Source organism: Phyllostomus discolor, chromosome 4 (assembly GCF_004126475.2).
Source record: "Phyllostomus discolor isolate MPI-MPIP mPhyDis1 chromosome 4, mPhyDis1.pri.v3, whole genome shotgun sequence".
NCBI classification, from domain to species: domain Eukaryota; kingdom Metazoa; phylum Chordata; class Mammalia; order Chiroptera; family Phyllostomidae; genus Phyllostomus; species Phyllostomus discolor.
This window is the reverse complement of record NC_040906.2, coordinates 51,624,035-51,649,252: the sequence shown is the minus strand read 5'-3', so window position 1 is coordinate 51,649,252 and position 25,218 is coordinate 51,624,035. Positions and strand designations below refer to the sequence as shown.

At 39.0% G+C, this 25,218-nt stretch overlaps 1 protein-coding gene across 2 annotated transcripts in view; it reads right to left on the bottom strand.

The window, feature by feature from the left end:
• METTL8 (methyltransferase like 8) overlaps nt 1–25,218 on the bottom strand; it is a 76,424-nt gene that overhangs the window by 30,699 nt on the left and 20,507 nt on the right. For both annotated transcript variants that reach the window (XM_028509439.2, XM_036023298.1), the window contains one exon: nt 10,595–10,749. In XM_028509439.2, coding sequence (XP_028365240.1) covers nt 10,595–10,737 — 143 coding nt within the window. In that variant the 5' untranslated portion in view covers nt 10,738–10,749. The remainder of the gene's footprint in view (nt 1–10,594; nt 10,750–25,218) is intronic.

Sequence of the window (25,218 nt, the reverse complement as noted above, 5' to 3'; positions counted from 1 at the left end):
AAATTAAGATGCATGGGTGCACTGCCACTTTGGGTAAATCACCTGAATGCTCCACCATGGAGGCTGAGTCAAGGGGGCACTCCACTATCTTGGGTATAGCATGTGGCTACTCCACCATATTGGAAGTAGGCAAGGTGGTGGCTGCGTGTGCTCTCCAGGCTATGTGCTGCTGCCATGTGGGAACTGCACCAGACGGGTTCCTGTGCAGCTGTGTTCTGATAGGGATGGCTCTGGTCCTGAAGGCCGTGACCTGGGGTCTGATGGGGACGGCCCTGGTTTTGAGGGCCATGAATTGGCATCTAAGAGTGACAGTGTTTCTTGTACTTTATGCATGTGCTTGTAAAGCTAGGGACTTTAAGTTGCCAGATACTGCGTTTGAATATAGCTCTTCCCAGTGTGGAAAAGAACAAGGATTGAAAGCATATATGGATAAATCTGAATGGGTAAAGATAAATGGAAAGGTTGTGGAAGTTTTACACCTGAAGGAAAGGAAACTTCAGCTCTTGGGTGTAGTTATTCTTTATTTGCTTGGTTTCTGATCATGTGGGCTCCTGGTTTGAACCTTGCTGTTTTGGGTTCACCAGGAATCTCTGTCTCTGCTTTTTTGGCCAGTGAGACCTAGGACAGGTTGTCTGTAACTGGCTGGGGAGAATACCTTTGCCATGCAGCACCAGGATGGGTCATTTGGGATGCTGATGAATGTGCCAGCCTGGGGCAGAGTGAGCATGTCTCTGCCCAGAGACCAGGCCTGAGAGGGCATGTCCCTGTGAGGGGGTGTCTCTACATTGCAGTGAGGTGCCGTGGAATGCTGGCAAGTACGCCAGCTGACTGGTAAGGACAGAGACAAGGTCCTAAAGCTACTCTAGTCCCCCTTCTTTTGGGACTCTGTTTTTGTTTTGAATTTTGCTGTTTGTTCTGGAAGGAAATTGAGGTTTCCCAGGAGGAGTTAAAACTTTACACAATGTGAGAACATGAACAAGGGAAAACTTAAGGGATAAAAATGAAATTTAGTGAATCCGAATGGGTAAGAAGGTTTGTAAAAGGGATATAGAAGGTTGTGGAAGTTTATGAAAGTTTTGGAGAGAAATTGTATGGTTTTAGTAATGGTAGATATGATATGTGGAAATGCAGTTTTGAAGGACAAGGACTTTCCTTCACACTTTACATTTTTCTCCATCCCTGACCCAGAATTTGGCATTCTGAAGGAATAAGTGATGATACAAGGTTTCTTTCCATAAAACCAGAGACCAGTTGCCAATGGTGACTTTGTCAACCAAGACTTTGACTAGAATGTCATGCCTGAAGGAGGCGTGCCTGGGCTCTGGGTGTCTCCAAAACACCCCGAAGAACCAGGATTGACTTTCAAAGCTAGTGATAGCACACAAGACAAAGCCCGGTCCCTTGACTGGTTATGTGGTTCGTGGCAGTCTTTCCAGGGAAGGCATGAAGGTTGCTTTCCTAAAAGATGGCTGGGAAGAATTATAAGGCACAATGGAAACCTTAAGACTTAAGAGAAGTGGGTGGTACAAGTGAGGCCAGATGGCAGGTGGGTGTGGCTCAGCTTCTGTGCCCCGAAGGGTGGGCTGAAGAATCAGTCTAAATGTTCCTTGTGTAAAGTCCAGCAAAGCTGACTTAAACATCATATGTGATCAATTACTGCTGTGGTTGTGTTTATGCAAACAAACAGGCAAAATTAAAACTGGACTTAATGCAGTCCCTTTAATGACAATGAGGGTGATCCTGGGGAGAAAAATCGTGATTCAAGGAAAACCACAATGCTCAGTGGTGGATACTGGACTAGTGCAGCTAACTGTCTTCAAAGTTTGTTTGCATTTGGAAGTTGAGACTGGGATTGTGACATCACCAGAGATGCTCAATTTACAGGCAAGAAGGATCTGTCAAATTGTCACTGTTAAATGTCACGCCAGCAAAGGCCTTGCAACTGGATGCCTTCCCAAAAGACAGTCTTGCAAACTCAGAGACTGGTTTGTGGGTTGTTGTGTGAATTAACATGTGTTCTTCCTCCTCTTTTCATAGGGCATAAGCCTATAATCTCACTACATGAGTGGTTGTTTATACAGTGTAGGTCTCACTTAAGAAGCCCATCTGCAGCATCACCTCCTGAGACTCAACAGTTTGACTGAACTAAGTGGTTGGGTTGGTGAAGTATGGGGCCTCCTGTGGGCTTCACTTTAAAACTGGTTCCCTTATCTACCCTAATGGCTTGGACAGAAAGGGCCCAGAAATCAAAAAGGGGGGAATCCTAAAATATCCCCCTCAGCCCAGCTAAGTATAGTGAGCAAAATGGCTTTGGATAGGTGTGACATGCCTTGCACACCTTCCTCTAGATGAGCCACTCTTCCTAATGTAGGCCATTGTAGAATTGGTCCCTGCCTTTGTCATTTAGTAGTTATGGATTTACTTGTGCCTTCTAACCCTCTTGCCAAATCTCTTGCCTCCAGAATATGACAAGGATGTCAACACGTTGAGGAATGCCCACCCGTGGACACCGAGCATGCCATCCTCTAGGGACAGCCAACTGACCTGCACGCTGCAGGGTCCTTCCCTACATGTGAAGGCCACTTTCTGCTCCACACCCCCACTCTGCTAGGGATCCCTGGGTCCAAGAGTAGATAGGATCGTAGCTATGGCCAGCAGGAAGTAGCTCCAGAAGATTTCAAGACTTTCTCCCATTGTCCTTTATAAGATTAAAGAGGGTCCAATATCTGAAAGGGGAGAATTGTAATGAGGTATAGAGTTAGAATAATCCCCCCCACAAACCTTGGTTGGGGGATGAGGGAAAGGGGATGACAGGATTAAGATACTTTGCATATCTACAGCAACTCCGCTGCTAGTTTAATAGCTGTGTTAATAGCTGCGCTGCCACTTTGGGACTAGGTGGACATGACTTTAAGGGTGTATCTTGACTCATGACATAGCCAGGGAGGCGCGTCCCCTGGGTCACTGAGTCACTCTTGCCCTGGCTGGGAATGGCAGCCGAATGAATGTAAACTATACAGGGAAATCTGGCAAATGTCGCTCATAGTGGGAGGAGTTGGAGATGAGGTCATGCAGGAGGCTCCAGACCAGGATTTGAAACTAAGGGTGGGGAGTGAGGCAGGAGCCATGTTGTTGGTAATGAAGTAGCAGCTATGCACTTTGTAGGGATTCAGCCATGCGGCTCGGAAGAGGGTAGGAGGGTCATGAGGGAGGAGTGATGTAGCAGCCATATAAGAGGGAGAAGTAAGCAAGCAACTGTGTAGTTTGTAGCCAGGATCTGGCCATGTGGCCTGGTGTAGTGGGGGAGGAGACATGTTGCTGCTCTGATCGTGCCTGCTCTAGCTGCCTCTGAAGCCACCAAGGACTTGGCCTTGTGAGATGCTGACCTGCTGCCATGCAAACCTGAACTCTTTCTGGACTCTTGAGACTTGTGCCTTTCCTGGACTTCGCCATGATCCAGTGTAATACAACACATACTTTACTGCACTATAACACAAAGACTGATGACAATGTACCCCAGATCCTGAAGAAGAGAACTGATGTGTAAGGATGGCGACATTGGTACCTTCCAGAGGGACTAGAGAACTGTTTGTGCAGCTGGCTTAAGAACAGAACATGGGCCCCAGGCTGGTGTGACTCAGTGGATTGAGTGCCAGCCTGAGGACCAAAGGGTCACTGGTTTGATTCCCAGTCAGGGCATATGCCTGGGTTGCAGGCAGGTCCCCAGTTGAGGGCATGTGAGAGGCAACCACACATTGATGTTTCTCTCCCTCTCTTTCTTCCTTCCTTCCCCGCTTCCTAAAAAAAAAATAAATAAAATCTTTGAAAAAAGATAAGAACATGGGGAACTTTTGGCGTTTCTGGCTTACAGCCTTTTGGGGAACAAGGGAGGTGCTGGGCCTCATGGGAAAGGTGGGTTCTGAGCTGAAGTGCTCCCAGAGTCCCCAGAGTTAGAATATCGTAAATAAAGACCTGTTCCTTCCAATACTGATTGTTGGGTCATTCACCAAGGTGCCATTGTGGACGGGCCCCTATCTGCTCGGTTATACTATGACTTCAGTTCATGTGTGTGTATGTGTGTGTATTTCCTATTCCTTTATGAGAATGATGTACTTCAATGATGATTCCTTACTTTAGCTTTAAGTTGATGGCTATAACAGCATAAATAATTGTGCATTTGTCTTGCTTTGGAAATGTTAAAACACACATATTAGTTGTTTACCTTGAATGCTAATGTATTAAGGATTCTACCTATAGACAATTCTTCTGAATGTGATGTCACTTCCTCTATAATTTTAACAATCAGATGTAAACCAATCACCCAGTGTAAGCTGTGTGGGTAGAATGTTTTTCTGTTTTTGTCATTTATTGCATATGTAAAAATCTCATTATACAACAAAATTTAAAGACAACTTTAACAAATGTATTAGATGACTAGTGAATTAAAAATAAAATATTAGGTAAAAGAAAAAATAGAGTTTATTAGTTTCAGCTTAAAACTATTTCAATAATCCTTAATTCTATAATAAATTTATGTTTATGACATAGTTATAACAAAAAATTGTAAAGATAAAAAGTCTTGCCTGTCATTTAGGTATTCTAATAACCTAAGTTAGCTTTTCAAATTCCCTTCCTATATTTGTATATATACAAATACACATTTTTCTGCATAGCTACAAAATCTTCATAATTCTGATTTAAAACTTCTATGTAGGACTTGTGATTTTGGCCCTGACAGTGTACTGGTAATGGGCTTACCCTCCTGCCATAAGCAATGGTGAGACTGGATAAAGTATATAAAGCAACCGTTTTTAGGCACTGGACTACATTTCAGACAGTGTAGGACTGTGATACTTAAGAGAAGAGAAACACAAAAGGTCAGTCTCCTCACTCGCCCTGCTGTCTGCCTGGGATACATTCTAGACTGGAGTGCAGAAGTGGAGTCTGGGCAGAGAGTAGCTGTCTGACGGAGCGGCAGTTTTGTGCCTTGAGAAGGTGGTGAGACTTTGTACAGCAGAATGTTGAAGGAGAGGAAGCCAGACAGAGTAGAAGGCCCTTGAAGCCTGCAAGAGTTCTCCTAAGGTTTTTAGCTAGTGGTGGCTGTTCACCCACAGGACAGACTCCACGGGGCCTATGAACAGGATTCTGGGGCGATGGTGGAAAGAGAGAGCTGACTGGACACAGGCGGTGCCGTTCTTGGAGATACAAGAGTTCTGGCTAAGGGAGAATGGAGAGATCTTTCTGAATACCTCAGGCATGCAGTTAAGACCCCAGGAATGCCATGCCATGGAATAAGAGTCATACTATAGTCAGAACAATACCAAAATAGCATCACCCTAACAACACCTCAAATTAAACGTGACCCGACCAAGAATTGGCAGTACTTTAACCACTTGCCAGAAAATATGTCAATCTTAAAGAACGACAACATAATCCAGATTCATACAAGATATCATCTATAATGCCCACCCTACTATTAAAACTATAAGCATGTGAAGGGACAGAAAAACATGACCCCTGTTACCAGAAAAGGCAGTCAAACACAGACTCAGAGAAACCCAAATGCTGGAATTAGTATACAAGGACTTTAAAACGGCTTTTCAAAATATGTTCAAAGATTTAAAGGAAGTCATGGACAGGATGAATAAACAGATGCAGACACCTCAGCAAAGAAGTGGAAGCAATTAGGAGAAAATTCCAGAACTAACCCATATCCAATTATGAAATTATAAATTAATTGGGTTGGCTTAACAGCTAATAGATACCACAGAATGAAAGGGTCAGTAAACTTAAAAACTTAAGGTGTATAAATTGTTCAAACAGAAGAACAGAGAGAAGAAAGAAAGTACAAATCTTGGTAACCTATGGGATAATACAAATTGGTCTAAGAAACACGTAAATTAAAGAGCCATAAATTGAGAAGGAGTGAATAAGGAAAAAACTGAAGAAATAATGCCCCAAATTTATCCAAATCTGATTTTTTTTTAAAAAGGCAACCATTAATCCAAGAATCACAGCAAACCCCAGGCAAGAAAAATACACAGAAAACTACTGAACACCACAGATGAAGAGAAATCTTAAAAACAGCTATTATATACAGGGAAAAGCAATGTGAACCACAGCTAACTCCTCATGAGAAACAATGGGGGCCAGAACACAAAGAAATGACATCTTTAAAGTACTGAAAGAAAAAGAAATCTGTTAACCTAGAATTTACATGCAGTGAAAATATCTTTCAAAATTTTAAAATGAAGATATTTTCAGATAAGCAAACTTTGGGAGAATTTGTTACCAGCACAATTTACACTACAAGAAATGTCAGAGAAAGACTTCAGGGTAAGGAAGATGATACCAGATAGAGACTCAGATCTACAGGGTAGAATAAAAATACCAGAAGTGATATAAATATGTGGGTAATTACAAAAGGCAATTGTTTTTTATTCTTTCTTAATTTCTTAAAAAATATTAACTATAAATAGCAAGAATAATAACAATGAATCACAGAACTTATAACATATAGAGAAGTCAATTATATGGCAACAACATAATTGAATGGATAAGCAGAATCATGTTGTAAGGTTGTCACATTTTATACTATGTGGTACCATATTAATTCTAAGTAGACTCTTTAAGTTTAGGAAGCATTACACTGTAATCTCTAGAACTGTGGTTCTCAAAATGTGGTCTTCTGTTTCAGGTGGCCCAGTAAGTCAAAACTCTTTTCATAATAATACTGTTATTTGCCTTTTTCATTGTGTTGACATTTGGACTGATGGTGTGAAAACGAAGGTGAGTAAAACTGCAACTGCCTTCACATGAGAAAAGGTGGAGGCCCTAGTGGTCACTGTACTCTACACTCCCGTCCAGTGGGTGGTAAAGAATACACTAACTTTTGTTGGAAAAATTCAATTCGTTGAAAAATGCACTTGATGAAGCAGTAAAAATTACTTTATAAAACGCTGACCCCTGGGTGCACATGTTGTTAATGTGCATTGTGACAAGCGGGGAAGCACACACAGAGCACCGCTGCGGCTGCACACGGAGGGACGACGACCGACTTGTCGAAAGTCACTCGCACAAATGTTTGCACTGTGAACTAAACTGTCGGCATTTTTCCCACGGAATTCTATTTCTACTTGAAAGAGCAACTGTAGAGAAATTATAGTTATTCAGATGTGGGTATTTGGCAATCTTGAAAGTAAATGACACAAACTATTACTTTAAGAAAAACATGTGACACAATTTGTTGCTAAAAATAAATTGTGTGTTTTCGGGCAAAAATTAGAATTTTGGAAAAGTTATGTCTACAACCGTAAGTTTGAGAACTTCCAAATACTTAGGGACTTTTCATGATGAGAATAGTGATGATGTTAACAAATGTAATTTTTAAATATTGTATAATGAAATTGTTAGCATTTGGAAGAGCTACATAAAACATAGAACTAACCTTTTCCAAATTATCCATGTGTGATGTGATAAAATGATGAGTAAGTAAAAAATCCTCTCAAAGTGCACGGTGTGCCAATAGATTATGTAGTCCCCTCTTTGTAGCATATTTTTGTGAATAGATATTTTCATTAAATATATAATTTACATTAACATGTAATAGGTTTACTGTTGTTTTAAAATGAATTAATAAATACTGGGTGGGGGGAAGGGTGGGGAGAAAATACAGACAACTGTAATTGAACAATAAAATAATTAAAAAATAAATTCACAACAAAAAAATGAATTAATAAATGCTTTCAACGTTTTAGTTTTAATTTGTAATATGGAATCTACCGATAGACATAATCCGCACAAATAAAAGGTCTTCGGGGTCCTTGGTGATTTAAGAGTGTAAAGGGGTCCTGAGACCAAAATATTTTAAACTATTGTTCTAGAATAACATCTGAAAATAAAGTAAAAATGTATAGCTAAGAAGCCAGTAGAGAAAATAAAAGATGAGACCAAACAAACAAACAAAAAAGATAACTGAGCAAACTGTATTAATTTACAATGCCACCAGATTTGGTGTTATCTTAAGTTTTTCTCTCTCTCAAAAGGTACCATATTGTTTACTTTGTATTTCCTTGGTTGCTGTACATTTTCCCATATGCTCACATGTACTTCCTACCTGTTGCCCGTTTATCCATATAGCAAAAGGTCTTCATACTTTTCTAACAATAAAACAAATACTCAAATGTTAACCTTGATGTATGGCAGTAGAAAATCATTTGAACTGTCATAGCCATATAATATATATATATATATATATATCTCATTTCTATTAACTGCAACATTATTTTCCAGTGTATGGGTGTAACCCTATTTTTAATGGTTTTATTGAGGTGTCATTGACATATTGTAAATTTCACATATTAAAATGCACAGTTGGATAAGTTTTGATATATGTAGATATTCATGAAACCATTACCATGATCAAGATAATAAACACTTGTGTGTTTAATTTTTTTAAGAAACTGCTAAGCTGTTTTCCAAAGTAGTTTTCCCATTTTATATTCCCACCAGCAGTGTGTGAAAGTTTCAGTTCCTCTACACCCTCACGAATGCTTGGTATGGTCAGTACTTTGAGTTTTAGCTGTTCTAATAGGTACGTAGCAGTATTTCACTCTGACTTTAATTTGGACTTCTGTAGTGACCAATGTCATTGAGCATCTTTTCATGTGCTTATTTACCATCTATGTAACTTCCTGGTGAAGTGTCTGTTCAAACACTTTGCCTATTTTTATTGAGTTTGTTATTAAATTTTGAGAGCTTTTTAATATACTGATTATGAGTCTTTTATCAACAATAAATGTGAACAAAATACCGGGGACATAACATACAGCACGGTGAGTATAGTTGATAATAATATATTTGAAAGTTGCTAAAAAATCTTAAAAGTTCTCATCAGAAGAAAAAAAACCTTATTTTATTTATTTATATTTAGAAAGAGGGGAGGGGAAAGGAAGGAGAAAGAAAGGGAGAGAAACATCAGTGTATGGTTGCCTCTCACATGCCCTATACTGGGGACTTGGCCTGCAACCCAGGCATGTGCCCTGAATAAGAATTGAACCAGAGACCCTTTTGTTTACAGGCTCGCGCTCAATCCACTGAGCTACACCAGCCAGGGCAGAAAAAAAACTGTGTGGTGATGAATGTTAACTATACATCGTGGTGATCATTTTGCAATATATACAAATATTGAATTAGTATGTTATATACCTGAAGCTAATATAATGTTATATGTTAACTATATCTAAAAAAATACAAAATATAAGAACTATTGATACATACAACATGATAAATCTCAAAATAATTATGCTAGTGAAAGAGGCCAGACAAAAAAGACAGTACATATTCTTCGATTCCCTTTACATAAAATATTGGGAAAAAAAAAACTAACCCATAATGCATGATATGTTCTTTCTTCCCTCTTTCTTTCGTTTCATTCTGTTTTTCTGCAGATAAATTATCCTGATACTCAACCTTACCCAGAGACCTGTTTATCTTCCCCTGTAAGTTCCAGTTTGAAGCCTGGGTATATTTTCTCCAGTTTTCTGTAACTCGAGAATGTCAGGGGTGGCAGGGAGAGAGGAAAATTGTATTGGGTAGTGAGGAGTCTTTATGAGGGTCTGCTTCTTTTTCATTTTTTGTCAGATTCATTAAGTCCTATAGCTAGGTTTCATTTACCTAGTTAGGATGTGTCTTTGGGCGTTGGATAGTTTCCTTAAAAACAAAGCAAAACATACTATTACTCATTTATTTTTAAATCCTCACTACAGGATATATTTATTGATTTGGCGGGAGGCAGGGAAAGAGACATCGATCCATTGCCTCCCATACTAGCCCTGACCGGGGACCAAACCCACAACCTAGTATGTGCCCTGATCGGGAATTGGACCCACTACCTTTTGGTATACGGGTTGATGCTCCAACCAACTGAGCCACAGGGCAAGAAATCTTCCTTTATATGTCAATTATACTTCAATAGAGCTGAAATTAAAAAAGAAACAAGAGATCTCCCTCACTATGCCAAAACAGAAGTGATTTTGCATTGTTGAATTGTTCTTTCAAGGCATATACCTATATGCTTTATAAGAAGGTTGCTGCCTTGTATCGCTAATTATCAAAATTTCCTGTAAATCACTATCTTCCCCAGGAGAGGGTGAATTTCCAGAAAGCATGGACTAGGGTCACACCAGTGTGTACTCCCTGGTGTTTATTAAGCTGCAAGTATTGAATACACATTTGCTGAGTGACAAGTACTTGCTGAGAAGAACGGCCTGTGGGGCAGGAAGAGGATTCTACCTAGAAAAGAGACTCAGAGTGATATACTAGCAAAGCAGGATCAGGGGTGAGCAGGGAGGGCTGCAAGAACCCCAAAGCTGAGGAAAACTCTTGAAAAGTTTCACTTTTCCAATTCTATTTGCACAGGATTGAATTTGAAATTGGAATTGGCAACTCTTAAGTTGGGATCAGTTAGCCTCAACCACATAAGTTAAGTGATCAGCATTCAAAATCCTTTCTTGGCACTAGATAAACATAACACCACTGGTGACGTTTAGTACACATACGTAATAGTAATATCAGACCTAAGAAGACAACTCACCACATGTTGTGCTCAAAAACTTTAGTTGGGTCAGTTAAAATCCTTGATCCCAGAGGGGCCGCTGGGTGACAACCACTTTGGTATCTGCGAGGCAGCTTTCTTATCCTTAGACAAGAGAGAGAATTTCTCCAAATCCCATTCATCTTAATCAGTACCTAAAAAATGACAGACAATTAGTCAATATGGATTAAACAGTATATTGCTTATCTAATAGCCAAAAACTGGTCCAGAAGGTTTACAACCTAAACAAAGGACACGAAATCTAAATACTTTTAAATGAAAGATGGGTGTGATAGCTTTTATCGTCAAGTATTTTCAGACTATGAGAAGGAAAATGAATATTTACGGTGTGTCACAATTTCTGGCATTCTTTTAAACATTTTTTTTATTGATTGATTTGAGAGAGAGACAGAGATTTGTTGTTCCACTTATTTATGCATTCACTGGTTGATTCTTGTCTGTGCCCTGACTGGGGATCAAACCCACAACCTTGGAATGTTGGGCTGACACTCTAACCAACTGAGCTACCCAGCCAAGGCCCTGGCTGTCGTTCTTTATAAGTCACAGCTTGACCAACTGTGCTTTGTTTGGTATTTGCTTATTTAAAATTAGTATATGGCCAGAGCATGTAAAAGATGCTCTGGATTTGTGTGTTAAAAAGTTTTCTTAAGTGATTTTATTATTTTTGTTTTGGGATTCTAGGAAAACATGTTTCTGGGGGATATTTTGTGACCACTAGACTAAAACCCTAAGTACAGTAGCAGAATAGGTAAATAAACCTATTGTCTCATTCTCTGGGCTGAGCTAAATAATATGAAAAATAGTCAAATAAATAAACACTGTATTAAGATATGACCCCAGCAATTCTTAACTCTGACAACCCTGTATACAAGTACTTTTAAGAACAGTCAGTAATATATTTGCAAAACAGGTTTCCCTGTACAAAACATACACTTTAATTCTAGCTCATTAGTTGACTAGCCAAATCCATTCCCATTTCTGGAAGAATAAACATTTAAATAGTATGTCATCTTAATTTTGTATTGGCAAATACGTCAGTTTAAAATGTTTATGGAAAAGTATCAGAAAGAAGCTCTGAAGAGCTTACTTTCCCCAGTGAGGACCCACTGCAACACGCTGGGCATTGTACTCCCATTCCGTTGTCTGTCTCAACACTCAGCCGAACACTGTAAGCTGTCAGATGGAAACAGATGCTCTAAGGTGTGTGTACATACTACGCATCAGAGACCGCCCAAGGTGCTATTAGGCATAAAAATGACATGTATTGTACACCTTTTACCACCTTATTGAAAGTCAATGGCTTTTAAGGCTATGAATTCCAAAAGGAACTGTGGAATGACAAAAACATCTTGTGTTTTTGTACATAAGACTCAAGATACTCCTTTTGGAAAAAAAAAAAAAACCTTAGTTATACACACCAAAAAGGACTGTAATGGTTCCATTCAAATGTGACTAACAATTATGAGAAATGAAACATTCAATAGCTAGTGCTGATCTCCTGTTTCTTGTTTATTTTCCCTTCTCCACTAAATACATGCTTTTTGGTGGAAGCAAATGAAGCTAAATGCTCCGCCTACCACTACCTTTCCTCTGATGTGCCTTTGTTCTTTTCCCCTGCCAGTGTGCCATGTAAGACTCACAAAACCCTACTTGCACAATTATTTTTAGAGCCCTCTTTCTGCACTGAACACTACTCATAAAATCTTCTGTATGCTGAAAAGTAGAAACTGATTACAACTAGAAAAAGAGGCAATTCATGCTCAAAAGTGTAAAATGATGTAAACATATTCCACCCGGGAAATCTGAATCAAAATGAAATTTCAATTCTTCAAATAATCACAGGGTGCTTTTCTATATCTATATATAAAAGAGGAAGAGAGAGAAAAATATGTATGCGTTCCTCTCACTATAAATGACCAAGAACCTCTACAGACAGTTGGAGACAAAAAGTCATAAGCAGACTGGATATGAGGCAGGCAGTATCAGGAAGATGTCAGAGGCGTGTGTGCCTTGCAGGCTGGCTGTCAGTCTGTAGAGAAAGCAGAGTGTAGCCAGGACCCAAATTTGCGGCAATTTGTCCTGCTCAGGCAGCTGTTTTTCTAATTAACCACATAAGCATCTTTATCTATTTTATTATTTGTAAACATCACAGCTTTGCATTGCTCTTTATCTTTATTATATAAATATACAAAGTGATATAATAAATATAATATAAATACATAATAAAATTAAATAAATGCCTTCTCAAGTAAATTGCAAGTTTTGAAAGGCGGCCTCAGATTGCTCATGAATTATTTGACTGATTGCGCAAAAAATGATACTTGTCTGACATAAATTTAATTGGAAGGAGGCTACTTCATATTTTCCAGGGTGGCTCTTAAGATTTTTACAGTGTGGAAAAAGGAAGGGACAGAAGAATGTGACAGTTTACAGGCAGCTATGCAGTTATATTGACTATAGTGATTACGAAATGCATGCTTCATGTTAGGACTATCATGGTAGCATGATGTCTACTAGGCCACGATTCCATTCGGTGATGGGGAAAGAAGAGCAGGGTTAGCCAGTATTCTGGTGGGGAAAGTTGGTTTCTGCTACCAGAGTGTCCCACTCGCTTTATGTGCCCTCTCCTAACTCTGTTTTGGCATACCCTAATTTGAATACAGGTTAACTAAGATACTATTTGCAAAATGAAGCTGAATGGGTAAGTAGTATTTTTATTTGAAATAACACAAAGAGGTACAGCTCAAATTATTCCATTCACCTAAAAGAAGGCAAGAAAGGAAGAACAGGGGAAAAACAGATGGGACAATTAGTAACCAAATACCAAGATGGCATATTTAAACCCAACCATAGCAGTAATTACATTCAATGTAAATGGATTCCAGTTAAAAGACATAGATTGTCAATATGCATAAACTATACAATGTCTATAAGAGAAGCACTTTGAATATAAAGGTACAAATAGATCAAAATTTTAAAAAGAGATATCATGCAAATATTGCATGAAAAATATGGTGGAGCTGTATCAATAGACAAAGTAGTTTTAAAAAAAGACTATTACAGAGCTAAAATGGAACATTTAATAATGATGGGCCAATGCGTCAAGACATACCAACCCTAAATGTGCATGTACTGTATTTTTAGGATGATGAGACACACCGGACCATAAGACGCACCTAGGTTTTAGAGGAAAATAGGAAAAAAATTTTTGAAGCAAAAAATGTGGTAAAATATTTAATAATCTGTGACCCCACTCCCCCACAGTGAGCCAGGTAAGCTATATTTGGACTATAAGACGTACCCCTCTTTCCTCCCAAATTTGTGGGGGGGGGTGCATCTTACAGTCTGAAAAATACGCTACATAATAACAAAGCTTTAAAATACACAAAACAAAAATAGACAGGAATTTCTAAAAGAAGAAATTAACAAATTCGCAATACTACTTGGAGAGTTTAATATTCCTCTCTCAGTATTCAGTTACTATCAAAATATCAATAAAGATATAAAAGATTTGAACATAAGCAACTTAAATGACACAGAAAGAACACTATATCTCTAATAACAGCAGAATACACATTCTTTCCAAGTGAACGTGGAACATTAGCCAAGGCAGACCATATATCCTAGGCTACAAACAAGTCTCAATACATTTCAAAGTTTCTCATACAGACTATGCTTTCTGATCATAATAGTATTAAATGTTGGTTTTTTAATGAATTGACATAATAAATACCCTTTCTTATGTCTAGTAATAGTAATTTTCTTGAACTGTGCTTTGTCTAATATTAATATAACCCCACCAACTTTCTTATGCAGTGTTGTGTATGGTATATCTTTTTAAAATGCATTTGTGTGTTTACATTTAAAGTACTTATCCCACAGAAGCATACTGTTGATTTTTGCTTTTTCATCCAAACTTAAAATAATATCTAGAAAAATTCCTAAATATTTAGAAATTAAGCAATATACTTTTAAATAAACTATGAATTAAAGATTTACATGAGTTAGTAAATGGTAAGGTAAATTATAAAATATATTAATTGAATAATAATGAAATCTTAAAACATCAAAATTTGAAATTCTGTACAAGTTCACTACCAGAAGTAAAACAGAAATTTACTTGTGAGAATGAGTTTTGCTGTTAAGTGCTGCTGATTCACATCTTTCAACAACGGAATAGCCTAAGAGTTTTGATTAATTTTCTCATAGAATATCATCTACTTGTACAGTCACCTTCATTCATTTTTTTTTTTTTGGTTTAAACAACAGAAACTTATTTTCTCTTGATTCTGAAGGCTTGAAGTCCAAGGTCAGGGTGTTAGCACGGTTGGTGTCTTCTGAGGACCTCTCTTGTTGGCTTGTAGATGGCCATCTTCTCCCTCTCTCTTCATAGGGTCATCCCTATGTTCACATTTGTTTCCTAATCTCTTCTTCTTTTTAATTTTTATTTATTTATTTATTTATTTATTTTAATTGTTGTTCAAGTACAGTTTTCTGCCTTTTAGCCCCATCCCAGCCCATCCCCCCAGCCTTCCCCAGCTCCTTTCTGTTTCCAACCCCGCCCCTGCCTTTTTTTGTCCATGTGTCCTTTATACTTGTTCCTGTAAACCCTTCCCCTTTTCCCCTGAAATTCCCTCCCCTCTCCCTTCTGGGCACTGTCAGCTTGTTCTCTATTTCAGTGTCTTTGGTTATATTTTGCTTGTTTGTTTGTTTTGTTGTTTAGGTTCTTGTTAAAGGTGAGATCATATGGTATTTGTCTTTTACTGCTTGGCTTATTTCACTTAGCATAATGCTTTCCAGTTGCATCCATGCTCTTGCAAAGGGTAGGAGCTTCCTTCATTCTATATATAGTCTATATATATATAGTCTCACAAGATTATAAAAATTAAAATTTATGGGACATAACCAAAGCAATATTTAGAAGAAAATTCATAGTTTTAAATGCTTCTATTAGAAAGGAAGATCTGAAGTCAATGATCTCAGCTTAAATCTTAAGGTAGAAAAATAGTAAATTAGATACAAAGTAGGTAGAAAGAAGAAAATAATAAAGAGCAGAAATCAATAAACAGAAAATGGATAAAACAGGGAAAATCTAAGTCAAAAGCTGGTTCTTTGAAAAGATTTTAAAAACTAATCAACCCTTGGCAAGACTGATCTCAAACATCTGTGTTTCAGAAAGTACAAATTTCTGCCCTGGCTGGCAAAGCCCAGTGGACTGAGTGCTGGCCTGTGAACCAAAGGGTCACAGGTTCAATTCCTAGTCAGGACACATATTCAGGTTGTGGACCAGGTCCCCATTTGGGGGTGCACAGGGGGCAGCCACACATTGATGTTTCTCTCCCTTTCTCCTTCCCTTCCCCTCTCTCTAAAAATAAATAACTAAATAAAAAGAAAAAGAAAATGCAAATTTCTAATAATAGGAATGAAAGAAGACATCACCACAGACCCTACAGATGTTGAAAAGCTGGTAAGCAGGTATTATACACAATTTTATTCTATTTATTAGATGAGACAAATGTCTTAAAGACAATAATTTACCAATAATAATATACCAGAACGGCAGAAGAAAAAATTTAAATAGTCCTAAATCTATTAAATAAATTAATTTTGTAATTAAAAAATAACAAGCATCATACCCATTAGGATGGCTGTTATTAAAAAAAAAAAAACAGAAAATAAGTGTTGGCAAGTTTGTGGAGAAATTAGAACCTTTGTGTGTTGCTGGGGGGGGGACATAAAATGGTGCAGGTTCTATGGAAAACAGTATGGCAACTTCTCAAAACATTAAGCATGGAATTACCATATGATCCAGTAGTTCTACTTCTGAATATATGCCCAAAAGAAGTGGAAGCAGGGACTCGAGAAGGTATTTGCATACTATGTCTGTAGATATTATTTACATAGTTATTTACAAAAGGTAAAACAAGCCAAGTATCCATTGGAAGATGAATGGATAAACAAAACATGATTTATACATAAATTGAGTATTATTCAGCCTTTTAAAAAGAGAATTTTGACATGGTACAACATGGATGAGTCTTGAAGATATTATGCTAAATTAAGTAAGCCCATCACAAAAGGACAAATGTATCATTCCTCTTACATGAAGTTCCCAGAGAAGTGAAAAATGCATAGAGACAGAAAGTAGACAGTGGTTGCCAGGGCGCGGGGAGAGAATGGGGAGCTAAGGGTTTCATGGGCACAGAGCTTTAGTTGGGGAAGATGAAAAAGTTCTGGATATGAATGATTGTGATGTTTGCACAACAATGTAAATGTCACTGAACTGTACACTTAAAAAAGATTAAAAGAATCTCCACAAATCCTTATTAGGTGTTTTTTATTTACTGTTTGTGGTCCTGATTCTTCACTTAATTTTGCTCAAACTAATTCTGTGATATCGAATTCTAGTCCATGTAATCAAGTGGTATTTCTTGTACTTACTTTGCCTATAGGTTCCTGCTTTCTTTCTCTCAGTGACCTCAGGGCCATGGCCCTCTGAGATCTCAATGCTAAGACTCAGTCATGAAGTCAACTGGATAAAGCAATCACTGAGGAATAGATCCAGAAAGAACTGAAGCTCATGTGAGTGCCGAAGTGACAGAATTTCATTATAAATAGCACTTATTATACTATCAAGTATACAGAGGTATGCCATGAAGAGCTGACAGACTTCCTGCCAGCTCTGGGCCTATTTTAGAATGCAAGGAAAAGAACACACATATAAAATGACTTGGGTTTTGCATACAGTATGATAAGCCAAGGAGAAGATGGCTTTAGTACTTTAGCAGTTTTCTGGGCCCACCATTATTATCACATTGCGCTTGCAGCAGAAGAGCCCTTGGTACAGAAGAACGACATGCAGGGAAGCAGTCTCTCCCCTCTCCACATCTGGGCTAGCTGCTTTGCTTTCCACTAAAATGGAGCCCTTTTCACAATGATTCACACATCTGCTTCACCACACCAACAAAATATAACATACTATAGCAGAATAGGTAAAATATATATGCAAGGATATTTCACATCAGAAACTTGAACCTATGTCTGAAAAATTGCAATTTTTATTTTTGTAGAGTAATAGTTTTAAGTACTTTTTAAATAAAAAGGATGATTTTAAAGAAAATACTCCATACTAGACATTGCAAATTTAAAAAAAAAATTTTGAGGAAATAAGGTACCAATTCCAATTTATTTTTCATGTAAATCTAAATTTTCTTAAAAAATTAAGTGTTTAATGCCCTGGCCGGTGTGGCTCAGTAGACTGGGTGTCGGCCTGTGAACCAAAGGGTTGCCAGTTTGATTCCCAGTCAGGGCACATGCCTGGGATGCAGGCCAGGTCCCCACTGTTGGGTGTGTGAGAGGCCACCAGGTGATGTTTCTCTCACACATCAGTGTTTCTCTCCCTCTCTTTCCCTACCCCTCTCTCTAAAAAATAAATAAATAAAACCTTTTAAAAAATTAAGTGTTTACCATGTGTAAGGCCTTGTGCTAAGCACTTTACATGTACTGTATTATCTTCCTTAACTTCCATTTCCCTATCAAGGGGTACTACTTTTATAACCACCCATATTACAGAGGAAAACCCCATACAGGATGAAGTAACATAGTAAAGCCCCCATCCAACGACTGATGGGGCTTCCACTCAAACCCAAGCAGTCTAACTGGAGAGACATACTACTTTTTTCCAAACATCCTTGTTATCCACATACATATAATTCACCCATTTGCATTCCATGTTTATACACATACACATGCAAGAAGGATCACAGTACTGATTCTCTAGTCTGTGCTGGGGTTGCTAATTGGTTGTAACTGATTTAAGGCCAGATTCCTTTTCTCCCTTCATCTCTCCCCCATTCTGTTCTTCTCTTGGGCCTTAATCAAGCAGCAAGTAATCCACTGCAAGACACCAGGCCCCAGATTTAGGAGAGCAGTTATTCTTTCTAGTACTCAAATCTCAAGATACAAGCAAAGCACTCTTGCCTCGCATAAATACTGTAACATTTTAACACTCAGTTCTTTTTAACTGGTCTACTTTTACAAAGCTGAGGAGAAGCAAAGAAGGGCTCATTTCCCTTGCTACTAAAGCTTGATCCTAAGATTGCATTATCACATCTCAAAACTATTAGCAGAGAACCAAGGAACTAGAGCAAACAGTACTGCTTGTTGTGTGAATCTATAATGATTATCCTTGGAGCACTTAGCCAGCTCTAAGGAAAAACTATTTGTAAGGCTCTCCAAGAAGGATTCCCACTTGTCTCGCTCACTGAAATCTCAGCGGAAAAACACTGCTGTTAATCATACACTAAATGTCTGCCCTCCATTTAAAAGTTAACCTCCCTTTGATATTTCCTGATTTCTAAGCATCCTTTAACTAAATAAATTAGTGAGACATTCATGTTTTTACCTTTGTAACTGTTTAGCTTTCCTTCTCAGCTGGGAAGAGGGTACAAAGTTTTCACTCAACGGAACAAGCATCATCTCGACAAACATTACCCGAGAGGCTAGCATTAATGAGAGCAAATTGAAATGCTGTTGTACTGTGTTGGATAGTGAAAGCCAACAGGTAAGAAACACTTAAGTATCAAATGCACTGTGATGAAACTGAAGCTTCAATTAACCCTGCAAATTCAGTGAACTCCGACGGTGACCATGTGTGAGGCAAACAGTTAGGGGCAACTCATACATCTTGTTTTAATCTTTCTTTGGATGATTACAATTCGGGGGTATAAATAAGGTTATTAACAAGAACAGAGCAACAACAATTACAGTAAGTGTTTACAGAGCACTTCGATCGCGCTTTCACGTCAGTCCCTCTGCAGCTGCCAAATGGGAATCTCACGCTCAGTGCTTGCTCTCCGTGCCCACCCTTACAGGTGCCCATCCCAAGTACTCACACACAAAAAAGGCTTATTTCTTTAAGGGAGTCCATGTAAACCCATCTCAAATCTGGCTCAATCCAAAATATCTGAAGGGTACACTACTCCAATTACTCTGGACGTTGTCTACGAAAACATTGTGCTGGACCACAGTGAAACCTGTTTTAACTCATCCACCTGGTATTTCACATTTGTGTGTGCTACAGAAACTTTGGGAAGTATTCATCAGGTTTAGTGGGCTTATAAAGGATATTAAGTTACACTCAGACTTTATGCATTATCAGTCCTTACAAATTCCAGTAACAATTCACATAGATAAGGTTAATGGACTCGTCTGTGTGAATTTTCTTCCCTTAATTGGACTTCTGCTTTTGTATTCATTGCAAAGGTCCCTCAGTATACTAGTTGACAGGAGATACGTTTACCTTATGCAGGATTTACCCAGTCATGTTTGGACTAGAGTATCAATAAGGCTGCCCTGGCACAAAACAAAATATTATAACAATTCAAGTCATAATGAACGTCAGATATAAAAATTTGAAATATAACATTAAGGAATAAAAGTGTCCAAATTTCACTTCCAAATAAAAGTGAAATTTCCATAATTCCAAAAGAATGGAATGAATTTAGGTAGGTAGAGGTTATAGCATTTTGTAAATTCTATTTTAAAGAATCACAAATAGTTAGAACTCGAAAGAAAAGCAAGGCAAACTGCGCCATAAACTGGCAGGTGAAATTCCTACCGCCACACCATAGGAGGCACAGCGCAGTCAGAAAAGCGACCAGAGAGTGAAAAGTAAAGTTCATAGGAATGGTACAATTTCTACATGAGAACAGATAAGTTGAAAGTTTGCAGAGAGCACTCGGAATTCTACATAATTACAGAGTGGGTGGCAAGAGTATGTCAGATTCCTCCTTAGCTGCATCTGTGCTTTTGACCTGTAACAGTCAGACGCTGCTCCCACTGGGGGTCGCTCCTTTCCTCTTCTGATCTTGAAGAGGTCTGTCTGTCCTCAGCCCTTTTATCCAATAGGAAACAAATCTCTGATTTCCTTGTGGCCTTGTGATTACTTGGAGATTAACTCCAACATTTTGTTCTTATTCAAAAGATTAGTTTTACTGACAAGGACCAGAAGGGAGTGGGGAGGGGAATAATGGGGGTGGGGGAGGTCAAGGAACTTGTATAAAGGACCCATGGAAAAGGACAACAGGGAGGGAGGGGAAGACTGAAGGTAGAAGGTGGGGGGATGGGTAGGGCAGGGGAGAGTAATGGGGAAAACATGGGGACATATGTAATTGAACAAGAACAACAAAATAAAAAGATTAATTTTCCTAAAAACTCACTTCTCAACTACTCTTGCAGCTTGAGCAGACATGTGACCATGTTCTGGCTAAAGCCTTTGCTTAAAGGGAAAGGGGCTGGAAGACAGCTTGCTGGTACCAACACACCTGCCTCTTTCCTGAACTTAGATGTGGTGCTGTGTGGTGATGTGGAAAAGAGCCTGGTTCTTGATGGCATCATTGAATAGGTAAACAAGCCACTGTTAGGTACCACCTTCCTCTGGACTTCTTGCTAGGTTTAGAAAAAGAAATCCTTATATATTTTAGCCACTATTAGGTTTTCTGTTATTTACATCCAAGAGGATTCTAACAAATAATTACCATTACTATTAAGCCCTGGGAGTCCAGGGATAAATCCATGTGGTTCCTCCTCTCAAGGGTCTGACCATCCAGTGAAGAATGAGATACACACACAGTGTCCTATACATGTACAGCAGACGTGGGTAGAAGGTGGTATCAGAGCAGACAGGAATGAATAGATCTATTGGTAGTGGCTAGGGAAAGTTTCCTAGTAGGGGCAACATTTGTGCTGGGTCTAGAAGAATGAGTAGGGATATTCCAAGTAGGCAGGGGTAAAAGCCAGGGCATCTCAGGCGGAGGAATTAGCACAAATAAAGACAAAGAAATGTGAAAGTGCATGGTATTTTCAGAGAATAAAAAATAGTTTGGAAAAATATGCTAAGTAACTTTAGAAATGAGTCTGTAAGTCTAAAGGCAACAGAAACTATAATTAGCACTGTACTCCAGTTGATAAAAGGTCAACAATTCTGAAACCAGTATACACATATGCTGGAATCGAACGATTCAGAAATAGATAGCAGATGGTGGGATCCAAGGTTCTCACTGGTGTAAATATGTACTCCTTACTCTGCCAGCTGAGAGTGCCCAGAAGCAACCATACCCCGATGCAAAAAAACCACACCAAGCACCCTGATCTTGTTTTCTAACACCAATCTCTAATAAAAGGAAGCAGGGCACCATGGAGAAATGGCTGATTGTAAGACTGAGGTAGGGAATATAAATTAAGTCTGTAGCATCTTATAGTGCCAGAAGGTAGGAAAATGCTTAAAACAACAAACAAGACAAAACAAAACAAAATCCCACCCAACTCCTCACAATGACAGGGACATGTCAGAGCCACACATGAGCCAAAGGAAAGAAAGAGGAGCTCCCACTGGCAAAAGCTGAAACACTTTGAGAAACAACATTAAGCAGTTCTGGATTACAGTCCAAAGTATAAATAAATATCCATATGTTCATACTAATATAAATGATTACTTATTTCTTATTTATAAGAAGATAAATAAAAAGGGAAGAAAAGACAAATCTCCCATGCAAAAGCATTCCAAATATTTTATGGAGACACTGCCCTCATAGAGGTGTGGCATAACTCCTCATTCCTTAATGTGGGCTGTGACTTCCTTCCAAAAGCACAGTATGGAAAGGGGGAACACAATTACGGTGGAGAAGCCGGCGGAACGCTGGAACATATATTAACCGAACGGTTGGTAAGCCTGACCAACACTAACTACCTCAGTCAGGCGATCAAGGTTAATAGCAACAGTGATTAGTTATGCTGAGAGTGGGAACTCTTGATACATGATGAGAATGGCACTTTACTTCCGTCTTCCTCCTCCCCAAAGCCCACAACCCCAGTCTAATCACAAGAAAAACATCACACAAATCCAGCTGAGGACCATAATTTGGGGAGAGGGGACACACAATTCAGGCTATAACAAACACCGTCTTAGAGCCAGCCATGAGTGGGCCTGGCCTTAGGATGGTGTAGTACAACTTGAGCAGGAGACCAACTCTGTGGAAGGTAAATTGGGAAGATTAAAAGAGGTTAGTTGCCATTGTTAAGTGGTTGGATTAAGTTTCATTTCAAGCCAGTCCCACCTCTGACTTTTTCAGTTATTGAGCCAAAATATTCTCTCAGTTGTCTGAGTTTTCTGTTATCTGCAATCTAAAGTAATCTGACAGAGAAATTATGTGATTTCTCCTACCACCTGGCAGTCTAGGGGGGAAACATTTGGTTTTACCTAGATTAGGCCTGGCCAGGCTGATAGTACAGAAGGTGATGATTTAGGATGGTGGCACTGAGGGAAAATATGACTGAGGCAGTAAGCCCCAAGTGACCAGAAATAAAACATAAGAAGGAGAAGAAGGGATAAAGGGGTTGGGGGCAGGACAGAGCGGTTGATGAACTTGATGTGACTTAAGTCTGGGTTTCATAGAAACAAGGAGAAGGGAAGACAGAAGGTTCCGGTTAGTAATTAGGCCCTCTGAGTTTGTTAACCAGCGTCGCCGAGTAACAGAAACAGTAACACTAACAATGTGAAGGAAACCCTACTTTGAATGAGAAGCTTTTGCAGTGTGGTTAGAAAGAACCACAGGCCATAAACACCTATAAAAGAGAAACATTTTGGACCAAGGCGAAAACAGGGACTCTCCTCAATCACCTCATTTTAATCCGAAGGTCATTATAATAGACCGCCAACCCTCACTCTTCAGGAACAATCTCCCACTGGCCACATCTATTAAGCCAGAGTTTGTCAAACTAAGGTCCCACAACAAATTTTGAAACTGTGTTTTTATGATGATAATGATCTAAAAAAATCAATAGGAGCAAATGTAAACTGCTAGTTGATTCCAGTGCTTGTATTTGCATATATTATCGTGTTGGCGACAAGCAGCACTGAGCTAACACGAAAGTGGTGCGCCTGAGTACACGCACTGTAAAAGACTCCGCGTGCGCCGAAGGGGAGAAGCGGTGAGCAGGCTGAGAAGACACAGCACACACAACACAGTACAGACGGGCTGGAATCAAAGGAACCTGAGAGGTGTTGGTCAGTACCCTGTGTATAATGAGCACTGCAATTTAGTTTTGGTAAAATATCAGCAGTCACATTATAGTACTGTTAACTTGAATTTTATTGGCTCTGTGGTTATATCTCTCCACTTATTTTGATTTTGTAGTTGAAAAAGAGCTCTGTGCACAAGAAGCTTATACCTGACTTATGTAAAAATATACTAAAAATATTTTAAGTCAACTTACAGATCTGAGATTTTTTCTTTAAATGGATGTTTATACATGTTTCAAATTGAGAAATACAGTATTAGAAGATTCTGTTCCACAGCATTCTACTCTTACTCCGCCTTATTAGCAGAATAACCCAAGAAGAGCATGACCACCTCAATTCTCCTTGGCAAGTAATTCCAGGTGAAGAGGTAAAGGGTTTGGACTAAGTTGAATCCAGGCTTTGCCACTGGCTACCACCACATAACCTCTGACACGATACTTAATTTTGTGAATCTCAATTTCCTCAATACAAAGTGGCTAATAAGATTGTTTCAAAATACAGGGAGGTTACAGGAGATGATCTCTGTAGCATATCTGTAGCACAGTGCTGGGTGCACGGTGCACTTGCTCAGGAAACTGCAGTTGACATCACTGTTGTCATTAGTGTGGCTCTTCTCACAGTTCCCACGGGGCTTCGCGGCTTCGGGGCTTCATGAACACCACAGGACCAACCCTTTTGTTGTGCTCCTTAGTTTAAACAGCCCTGTGTAGTCCCAACTTCCCAAGAAAGTGAAAGACTAATTTACCAATGAAGTGGGGGTGGTATAATATCAAGCGCTGAATATAATAATATTGAGAATATAATAAGCCTCAAGTTCAAATCCTGGTTCAGCTATCTACTAATGATAATTTTTGGGAAAGTCACTTATTTTGCCCATAGGCTCATCTGTAAGTTGAAGATAATTCCCAAGTTACAAAATTCTTACAAAGAACATTATAAGCTACCTAATGTTTTACAAATATGAAGTCAAATTATTAGTGAATTCTAGAAACATTCCTAAAGGGCACCCCTTAAAGCTTAAAAAGGAAAAAACCACAAAAAAATAATAAATTAGGAAAAAACACTATTCCCATCTCCCACTGTTGAGCCAATCAGGTGTTGAGGTGGCCGACTAGGCCAAAAGCCAAGCTGAAAAGGACAACCAAGCTTTTCATGTACCGTAACAGTGCAAGCAAGAGACCAAAAGGGGCATGAGCTCACCAGCGCTCCATTTTTGTGTGTGGAACGGCACCAGGTGAGAAGCAAGTAGATGCAGCACAGACGGAGGAAACCATCCGGTTGCCCAGGAGCCCGGGTGTGGGGAAGGGAAAGAGCTAGAAGCAGAATGGTCCTGAGCCAAAGTGGAGAAGGTGTCTATGCAGAAGCCACCAATAAGGAATCCTCTGAATGCAGTCTTCTGGGCTCAGGATTGTCAAATGACAAAACTAAAACAATTAAGTAACAAGTTTGATGTCCTTTACTCAAAGGAAGCCCAGTCCATGGATTGGGGATGTCGACACAAGAGATGTCCAACCCTGTAGAG